Source organism: Ananas comosus, linkage group 16, assembly GCF_001540865.1.
Source record: "Ananas comosus cultivar F153 linkage group 16, ASM154086v1, whole genome shotgun sequence".
NCBI lineage: Eukaryota > Viridiplantae > Streptophyta > Magnoliopsida > Poales > Bromeliaceae > Ananas > Ananas comosus.
In genome coordinates this window covers 7,115,463-7,126,202 of record NC_033636.1, presented here as the reverse complement: position 1 = coordinate 7,126,202, position 10,740 = coordinate 7,115,463, and the positions used below count along the sequence as shown (strand labels likewise).

Sequence of the window (10,740 nt, the reverse complement as noted above, 5' to 3'; positions counted from 1 at the left end):
TCTCTCTCTCTCTCTCTCTCTATCTCTCTCTCTCCTCCGTGTCTTGCTCCTCTTCCTCCCCTCGAAACCCTAACCCTAACCCTAGCTCCGTTCTCGAGAAGCTCTCTCTCTCGCTCTACCATGGCGGGAGTCGGCCCATTCACGCAGGACTGGGAGCCGGTGGTGGTCCGGAAGAAGGCGCCCACCGCCGCCGCGAAGAAGGACGAGAAGGCCGTCAACGCCGCCCGCCGCAGCGGCGCCGAGATCGAGACCATGAAGAAGTGTACGACCCCTTCGTCTCTTCTCCCTCTCTCTCTCTCTAACTTTTGGCCAAACCCTACCTTCGTGGAAGGATCGCAATCGCATCGATGATAGGGTTCTTATATTATCTTTTTTTTAGCAATATCGTTTTAGATTTGTATGAGTAATTTGTGTTAGCTGTGTGAAATAATCGTTATTCTCTATAATGGTTACGATGCTACGATCCGTAGTTGTGTGAAATTATTTTCTCTCGTGTTTAAATTGAAACTTGAGGAGCGAAAATGAGAGAAACTGAGAGAAAATGACCTTCAATAACATCTTGTTTGTTTTCTCTCCTGAAGTGGAGAGAAGGAAGAGAAAGTTCTGTCTTTTCTCTTATTTTTTGTTATTTTCTTTTCTTTTCTCTCCTTCTCTCTGCTTCCAAACGAAGCATAAACGAGACTAGAGAGCTTGGAGAGATTTGATCTCACGACCTCATGCTCTGATACTATGTGAAATGACCGCTATTTTTTAAGGCCCTGTTTGGATGTCTGAATAAGGTATAAGAATTTTGTAGTATGATTGTAAGTAGAAAATTTGATATTTTTACTTCTTGAAAGGTTTTACTATTAATGATTTGGTAGGATAATATATTTCACCTACGAGATGATTTATCTTATTTAAAAAAAAATGACTTGAAACTTTGAAGGGTGAATATGCTATTCTATTTTAAACATTTGATCACACTTCTCATCGCACAAATGTACAAATTTTTTGAATAAATTAAGAGGATATACTAAACAAGATAGTCATCCCTCCAAACAGGGTCTAACGAGTACGTTGCAGAGCTGGTGTTGCAAATGATATATGTATAGCAAGTTCGCAATCATTGACGGCCGAGTTAACTTGGATCTCTAATTTTTGAAGACGTACTAATGATGGTGTTGTGTAGGTCGTGAGATTGCAAAGTTGGTACCATGCACATCAAATAGCATAGGCAATTACTAAGGCTAGCATGCTATGCCGATCGACTTTATTAGTGTGTCGGTGCTATAATGCCAAAAAAGTTTTGTGGTAAATGCTAATTTTCTCATTATTGCTGAATCTTAGATGAATTCTTGGTTCTTTAACTTGAACAAGAGTTGTTACTTAAACTAGGTTGTAGGTTGTTTTCAATTTGTTCTTGTAATTTTGAATTCATGCTTACGAAAGATACTTTATATGGATGCTCGGTTTAAGTAAGGTATGTCGGAAAGAGTGCTGTTTATGCTATTTGGTTGATTTAGGAAGTGTGTAAATAGTATTGGATGCCTTTGGGGTCTTCTTGGTTTTCTTTTTCTACATACGGGTAGAGATATTTGTGAAAACCTTTAATGTTACGAAATCTAAGTAACCGAGACCGACAATAGTGAAAGACGTAATACACTTAGGCTTATGAGAGGTATTCTAAGTGTATGACATTGATGACAGCGAATATAGAATGGGGATCTGTTTGTTTTTTATGTTTTTGAATTACTAATGTTCAACAGACAAGAAGGAGAATCGTTGCTTCTGAGGTATGGTGGGATAACATCTAGCCAATGAGTTCTACGTGCATTAAATTTAAGGCAATTTTTTTGTGTTGATTCCTATTGTTTGCCAGTCTTCTTTCCTGTATTATAACTAATGTTTTAGTGAGATGTACAATGCGTTGTTATATGTTACTGTGCCAGGCTTTTTATTTTTATTTTTCGCTGCAACTCTGTTTTCGGATAAAATGATTATGCTGAGCTTTCTTGTTTGGCATGTCATGTCTGTGTATATGATATGGGATTAAGTTTGATCTGCTGAAGTCATATATAAATTACTTTTCTTCTTTGTTTTTGCAGCTAACGCTGGTACAAACAAAGCTGCTTCTAGCAGCACATCTTTAAACACAAGGAAGCTTGATGAGGAAACAGAGAATCTTTCTCGTGAGTGATATTATTTTTTAGGCTCTTTTTAATATAGTCGGCTATGGTTTTTGACTATCTATATGTTATTTCATCCTAAGGATTTCTGAATTTCAAAGTGCTAGTTCATTTAATATTTACTTAGATGCAGTTTTGAACTTTGAACTAAACAATATTATCACTCGAGAGGCAAAAAAGGAAATTCAGTCTTCGACATCCTGCCACTATCTTGCTCCTATTCTATCTCGATGGGAAGAAGGAGAAGTGAAGGAAGGGAAGTTCCATCGTGCCCTAAGAAAAGGAACCTTTTGATCCATTAGGCACTCTGATATTGACTACTTGCAACTACATTTTCTGACCAACTTTGTTTTGATTTACTGCATTTTTGCACTGTTAGTAATGGTTAGTATTTAAAACAAGCTTCTGAAGACTGAAGCATATCTATTTTTGTATTGGTTCCAGAACTGCCGAGAGCTGCAGTGTTTGTTTTCCAAAAAATTTTGAAAATCTGTATTCATGTTTCAGTTAGATTTCTCTATTTCCTGTGTGTAGTAAGCTCACTTACACAGCATTGAAAATCAGGGATTGACATGGGTAAGAAAAAAGGTAACCATGGACTAATACAAAGAACTTTTCGACTATCTAGAAAATTTCATGGTTTAGATATTTCTGAAAGAAATTAAGGTACTGGTTAGTGGAAGCAATGTAATTTGAGTTGTAACTATAGAATGAGAAAAGCAGGATTAAAAGGACTTGAATAGAAGGTGATAAAGGTGGTTTTGCCCTTTGAAATATTTGGGACCAAACCACAAACAAAACTTAGAAAAGGCCATGTAGCCAAAATTAAACAAATGGGCTCCAATATTTTTTTCGTTGTCTTCATCCAGAATTATTATTATTAGACAGTTGGTGTGAGTCTATATATCCATGATGTAGAGTTTCCATTTTGCTGAAAATTACCTGCTTTTAATTAACTTTAATAAATTGTACTTTTCCTTTTCCTCTCTATTATTTTGTATGTGATAGGCTTATTTCACCCTTCTGTCTGATACTATGTTACTTCTTGCTTTCCTTGAGCATTAATTGTAGCCTTTTCGAAGTAAAGACGGTTAAAAAAATAGATGCCTAATAACTACCCTGCAGCCATTTCAGTGAATCTGATCGGTCTCTAACTCTCTATAATTTTCTGAATGAATGATCTTGTAGTCTCAGTAGTTTCTAATTTATTCTCATAATTTTCCCGTTTATTGAGGAGTTCTCGGATGCAGACATGTCTTCAAATCAGGTTTTTTTTGTTTTCACCCAATAATTGTTGACATTTAACTCTAGTCTTGCTTCGAGTGTATTAGATGAACGAGTGTCGACCGACCTAAAGAGGAACATCATGCAAGCTCGACTGGACAAGAAGTTAACCCAGGCTCAACTTGCACAGGTATCATCACCTCTTTCAGTTAATGTGTACTTGTTTTCTCCTGAGAGATTACATTCTTATCCCTTTTTTTTCGGCGCATTTTTGTTTTCGTGTTTGGTGTAACAGATGATCAATGAGAAGCCACAAATCATTCAGGAGTACGAATCCGGCAAAGCCATTCCGAACCAGCAGTTAATTTCCAAACTGGAGAGGGTTCTCGGCGTGAAGCTGCGAGGCAAAAAGTGATACCGAACTCTTGCAAGAACCCTTTCTTCGTCTGAAATCTGGAATAAGAAAGTTTCGCGCATCCCGCGTCACCTCTGTTTGTTTTTGTGCAGTTCATGTTAATGCATGTGTGAGAAAGTCTTGTTCCAAGAGTTGTGTCTGACTTAACACAAATCTTTGGGCTTAATCTAATGATGTGATCCACTTTATAATCTTGCTCGTCTTTGATTTCACCAATCTGATTTAGCAATCTGTATGATTTTATTTTCCCCTTGTCACCGGTTTCTTCATTTATCTTCCAACAATTTCAGAACAATCACAATTTGCTCGAGGAGGCGGGCATGTCTTTCTATACTCTTTTGAGCTTTTCTTTGGCTTTTCTTGTCCACCGTGCATTTCTGCTGAGGCAAAAAGTTGGAAAACGAGAAACTCTAATTCAAAGTTTCTAACTTTCTTCTACATTGGGAAATTGTGACTTATATTTATTAGTGGTTCTTCGAATAATACTGCAAGCAATACTAGCCATTGTTTTGAGCTTCACATTGTTTTTTTCTAGCCTTTTGAAGTTGCGATTTAACTAATAAAAAATAAAAGAGTGGCGTGACGTATTGTCTAGGACCATCATCTAGTTGCCCTCATCTTCTTCATCCACCTTTAAGGGAGGGTCAAATGCGCCTCATCTCACGGTAGTATGCATCTTTTTTCTTTTGTTTTTTTTGGCGTTAGCTTGGCCTACGTAAGTACACGGAGTCTCTCTCTCACCGGTCACCATCACTGCTAGTGTAGTTGATTAAGCAGATGATTTGTATCCCAGGTCGTTGAATCCAACAGGTTGGGTTTGGGTTTTGGATCCCGGGCATGCGCGTTTAAAATGTGAAGTGATTTAGCCTTGGGCATTAGCCGAGGAGGATCTTAGGGTGGAACTGATGGCTTACTCAAATAAAAGATATTCGCATTCTCTCACTCTCACTCTCTCGTCGTTTGATTTTTCTTCTCATTACTACAGTTGTTAAAGCTCTAGTTGAGCTGAAACACTATCAGTAGTAAACAAGCTCCGTTGTCACTAATTTATTTTCGATGATGGAACCTCCAAATTGATGATCGACACCATTAAACATAATCTATACCACTTGAAGTATTTAGAAATCAAATTTCATACTTTTCCGATATTATTCTCTTGTCCATCGAGTGGACGTAAAAATGAACGGCTGAAAATAAATATTCTCTAAAAAGTGATGATAGAAATTTTGTAACCAAGATCGAGAGTATAGATCTTGTTCTAAATAGTATAAAAAATTTTCTAACTAAAATTCAATTGATTTGGATAATTTTACACTGTTAAACGAGAAAACGCCTCATATCTACCATTAAAATTATAAATTTTGAAACCCTTTGATCATTAGATCAGTGATGTCGAAAAGATTTGAAATTTAGTTTTCAAATATTTCAAGTGATATACATCATGTTCAACGGTGTCAATCGTTGATTCGAAAGTTCCATCATCGAAAATAAATGAATGACAACATAGCCCATTTGCTACCGACAGCATTCCAGCTCAACTCGTTAAAGCTCACCTGTAAAACTACCCCCAAAAGCAACACTCATTTGACCCTTAAACCTCTCATCTTCTTAGCTAGCTACTTTCGAATCATTTCTCTCACAATGACAATGGCTAATCAAAAAGGAAAACTAAAAATTTATGCTTCGCCAGATCAGCAAAAACTCTTCGATCAAGGGAGCCCCCAGATCGAGCGCTCCTTGCTGATTCAGCGAGGAACCAATTTGGCTTGCCGAATCGGCAAAAGAGAGCATTGACTCCCAAAAAATGCAACACTCCACACCAATTTTCTCCCAAGATCATCATCTAATCATTCACATCCTTGGATTAGTAACATCTACAATGTAAAAGCAATGAAACCAAGGTTTCCGATCTAAAAGCCCCCATGTTACTATGATTTTTCTTTAAATAGCCATAACTTTTCGACGTCGCCTTTTTAATTACTTCAATTTCTAGAGGCCGACGACAAAAGCAGAATATAATATTGCTTTCGAAGCGAAGAACTTTGATTACACAATCAAATTGCTACATTAATTATACAGTAAGCTGCATCTTGTTCAGTTAAAAGGAGGGAGAAAGGAAAAAAAAAAAGGAAAATGAGAATCACCTACAAATCCTTTGCACAAGAAGATGCCACAACAACAGAAAGAAATATAAATATCCAAAAGGGGGAGTGTGTTGATATTAACAAAGTAGACTTTACTATCGACAGAAAGATATACGCCGATTCTAATGACCATTCATTGATGGAATTTGACTAGAATCTTATTATGTATCTCCTGTCTCTAGTAAGAGTAGCGCCGTTAATATCTGTAACCCCAACAAAGACTGAGCGAGCAATTACTATTCACAAGCAAGCTTTGTACCGAAGCTAGTGAGGCAGATCGCGAATGCTTGAAAGGCCGAGAGCGGATGCCGGTAATCCATGGTGAACGTATCATCCCCGACCTTCCCAAACTGCAGCAGCACCGTCTCCTCATCCCCCACCGCTGCCACCAACTGGAAATTCTTCACGGATGCGACTGTAACGCGGCCGTGGAAGTTAAGGCACCAGCACTGCAGGTGCTCGTGCCACCTAGGCGCCTTGTTCCTCAGCACGGTGGGACCTGCAAAGTTTAACGACTTCGATTTGAAAGGATCTTCTTCTTCTCCTTCTTCTAGGGTTTCTTGAGAGGAAGCACACTCCAGAGCGCAATGCATTCTTCTTGGTCCTCGGGATTTAAGAAGGTTGAGTTTGTACGAGACCTGGCCGACTTCAAAGTAGCCGCCAGGAGGGAGCTGGGGACTGATCCGCTTGCTCCCAAACCAGCGGCTGGATTGGCTGCTGCATAATGATGCCTTAAAATCATTATGGGGGGGCTGAGTGTCGTATATTGCGAACTTTGTACCCAAGAAATCAGATCTGCAAGGGATGTCATTGTCGAGATTAATGGAAGTCTGCGAGAAATTCCAGTAGAGTACAGTAATTCTTAAGGAAAAATTATGCTAAAGATAGCAAGCTTATAGTTATCATCCTACTGACTAAACTGAAATGTTTCTAAAACTAATATTGAAACCTTTGGTGATGTCTCAAAATCATCAGTTAATTACATCTCCCAGTAAAATTTTATGAGTTTTAATAAATATAGTGCATTTTATGAATTTTAACCTACCATGTTAAAAGATAATAAATTAAAGAGTAGTATCACCTTTTCAGGGCAGTGAGATCTAGGTAACTTAAACGATGATGAGAAACTAGATTATTGCCCCATTGGGCAATCAATAATTACAAACAAAAAAAATTCAATTAATGTTGCTGTGGAACAATTTGTGCAACAAAACTCTAAACTTAGAAAACAAGATCCGTACATTTTGTATAATGTGCATCAATGTCGCTTCACAGAGAGTACTTAACAATCGATAAAACATTTGTCAAAACCATGTAATAATTGGAAAAGTTAAGTTATTGCTTTCCAAATTCTTTCCAAGAGAAAATGGAAACAGAAGATTACAAAAAAGGAATATAGAATTATAGAAGTAGATTTAAATACGATGGTGCAGTATAAACCCTTCTTATCAAACTGTCTGGTCATGCTAATATTGGTCAACACCAAGTTTCAATACTACCTCTCTAAGAGTTAAAGAGTATTGTGACAGATCATACCAGGTTCTTAATTCAATTTGGACCAAACAGATTTGTCCTATCCTCAAACTAGCATCAGTCTGCTTACGGCCAACTAGGCCTTAATGTATTAAAACGTAGATTGCAATATACATCCATTTTAGCAAGCTATAAAGAAAAAAGAAAACCAACAACTGGAATTTCCAAAAGAACATATAAATGTTGAAGAGTTTAATGACAATAATGTCTAATTGGAAAAACTGAATATCTTCCCCTGACCTCAGTTTTCCCATATATGCACTGCTTCCTTGGGACAGGTCATCAGCATCAAGAGAGATAATATACTCTGTATGAGCGCCATGTCTAGACCTTCGAGCTGCCAGTAGAAACTTCCCTTTGTCAATGAATGCTGCAAAAGTAAAAATGCAACACAAATTAAACAACTGTAGGTGCTGACGAACACCACAGCCAAGACAAAGAAGAAAATCCAGGAATGAATGGATGATGAATAGAAGGCAGATTGCTGGAGTAAGTGTCAGATAGAAACAGATGCAAGAAAACAGTATCATACAAATTAAACTTTTGAGCTGCAGGAGAAAACTCAGTAACAAATCAAACAGGAATAATACTTGATAATTGATACTTTCCAGTATCACGAATAACATGATGTCGAGAGATACAGCTTCCAAGAATCACATAGGGAATTAAATGCTGCCAATTGTGTAGAATTTCATAACTCAGGTTCAAAACAAAAAGAGTGCACAGGCTGAAATCCTCTGATTCAAGTTGATAGTAACGCAAAAAGAATCCTCCAAATTGCCTTTTGAATAGCTTGAAGTCATCCTTTCAGTTGGTTTCCTTGTTTGAAAACTAAATAGGGAGTAGACGAAATAGAGGATCTGAAATATAACAGACTCAATAGATAGATGCCTCATATTTTCCTCAGTTAAATGTGCGAACATACACAAGTATGGAACAAACCAATATTCACAAGCTTGGATTTGCGCAATATTTAACACATCTTAACTACATTAGCAATTTAGCACGCAATTACGATAATGCCAGTTAGGTTTCAGATTTTTATATTTTATTCCGCTATTAAGGCAGATATCCAAATCAATATTTCTAGTGTCAAAAATGATAAGAAACATACAGAAGACAAGCTCCTTTCTATACAACAGATCAAATGAATCCCCACCTTGAGTCACTTCAGTATGGAGTATCACAGTCACACTGAGATTTGATTGGCCATCAAAAAATCCAATTGAATTTGCTCTACCTTTCTATTACAATCTATGTACGCTCCGAGAGTTTCTCTATACTAAATGCTCTTTGCAAAGTTGATAGATGTACAATATCACTTTGTTATATATGTTTCATCAGAAGGACATAAAGAACTCTTTAATCAAAAAAGGCAGTAGCAGATGTTTAATTATTAGTAATTAAAATCTATTTGCACAAATAAAGAAAATAATGAGGGTTTCTGGTGCAATAAAGTAAATAAACAAAATCAAGGAGATCATCAATCAAAGCAACCTGCTAAAGAAAAAGGGAAGGATATGAAAGTTTACAACAGAAAAGGAAAAAAAAAAAAAAAACTCAAGATTGTCTATTTGTGCTGTCCTACACCCAAAACCCCAAAAAAGAACACTCGAGATTGTCTACTTGTGTTATCCTTCATTTCTCATTAGACAAGGAAACAATTGGTCTACCCTATTATTGGATTGTCAATTTGCATGTTTGAAAACAGGCTGTGCGAAACCAGAGGATATAGTACCTAAACGCCTCAAAAGTCGCAAAAGCGAATATGAAGTGAACAGCCAAAGTGAAGATATTGAAAGTATAGCAATTGTTGTCGTGGATGGTGGTCTGGAAAGCTGGATGGCTGATTGGGCAGTCAGACCAACTCAGACCAGTTAGGAAACGACAAAACATCAATAGATCGACTTTTGCCAAGCCATTTAACAGAACAGGGACTTCCACATATAAATTTCATATTTCTGTCGTTTCCCATGATACAATATTTGATATCTCCGTTGCACACGTTGGATCAAACCCCTTATCACATTCCACCTCGTCATCCCCACATTTATCCAATAACCTTGAAACATGTATGCAATAAAGTGATGCACTTTTCTATTTTAGGATAAGATAGCTGAGGCAAAACCTCTTGAAATATCATAGTAAAGAGTGTAGGGAAAGTTGCCAATCCCGAAATACAGTACAAATATGTGAAAGAACTTAATGTAAGTTGTGCTTGAGTACGAGTTTTCCAGGTCTACATGCTGTTCAACTAGACCAGAAGTAAAAAGTTAAATCAAGCAGATCGCAAATGTAGCTGATGATAAAGAACCCTACAACAGCTCACTGCAAATTAACACTACATGAATACTTCTCATGTCCCACTAAATTGAATACGTATAAGAAAATTTGACTGATCAAAATGAAATTACCTTATCTGCAGCTTAATTTGCCACAACGACTAAAAATCTAGCAAGAAATTAACAAGGAGGTCACATATCAATTATCAAAACTTACACTGCGTCAAGCCGAGATACAGATAGAACGTCGAGTTCCTCTTGTTCCTCTTGATAAAGCATTGTATAGGGAAATCCCTCGGCCCCGGCTGTTTCGACAAACAAACAACATTCACATGCAATCAACATCACAAGAATCAAAACCCCCATCAAAATTACCCTAATTTTCACCAATGGACTCGCTAAAAACCTAAATTTACGAAGAGCAGCAACATCATCGAAACTATCCTCTTCTTAAAAACAATACTCAAGATTATCCACAACGTTTCGACCAGATCCACACCCAAAACCCTGAAATGGTTGAGAGAGAGAGAGAGAGAGAGAGAGAGAGAGAGAGAGAGGGAGATTCATCTCTCACCTGCTTGAGAGAGGAAGGGAAAGTGATCTTCCCGCACTCCGCCGGGGGGCGGACGACGCCCTTGGCGACCTCGCGCCACCGACGACACACGCAGGCGCACGAGACCACGTCCTTGCGCGCCGGCCACCGCTCGGCGCCCGCCTCCACCCTCCTCACGATCTCCGCCAACAGCTCCGGGATCATCCGCGACCACCGCCCCTCGTCCTCCGCCGCCTCCTCCGCCACCGCCTCCGCCTCCGCCTCCGCCGGAGAGATCCTGGGCTCGCCGGAGAGGCCGCCGGAGAAGGAGGAGAAGGGCCACGACGACGAGCTCCGCCGCGAGAGGATCGCCATGCGACGGGACATCGCCCCGATCTCGCAATCCCCCCCTCCTCTCTCTCTCTCTCTCTCTCTCTCTCTC

The 10,740-nt window shown here is 38.5% G+C and overlaps 2 protein-coding genes across 2 annotated transcripts; one reads left to right on the top strand and one right to left on the bottom strand.

Annotated features, from left to right (window-relative positions):
* On the top strand, window positions 1-4,019 carry LOC109722332 (multiprotein-bridging factor 1b-like). The gene is made up of 4 exons (XM_020250355.1): window positions 1-262; window positions 2,088-2,171; window positions 3,500-3,582; window positions 3,688-4,019. Exons 1-4 carry the CDS (start codon window positions 121-123, stop codon window positions 3,805-3,807), a joined length of 429 nt encoding a protein of 142 aa, XP_020105944.1. The 5' UTR covers window positions 1-120; the 3' UTR covers window positions 3,808-4,019.
* On the bottom strand, window positions 5,813-10,740 carry LOC109722387 (tubby-like F-box protein 1). The gene is made up of 4 exons (XM_020250437.1): window positions 10,341-10,740; window positions 9,984-10,071; window positions 7,725-7,854; window positions 5,813-6,746 (listed from the first exon to the last, which is right to left on the bottom strand). The coding sequence occupies exons 1-4, from the start codon at window positions 10,683-10,685 to the stop codon at window positions 6,188-6,190; spliced, it is 1,122 nt and encodes a 373-aa protein (XP_020106026.1). The 5' UTR covers window positions 10,686-10,740; the 3' UTR covers window positions 5,813-6,187.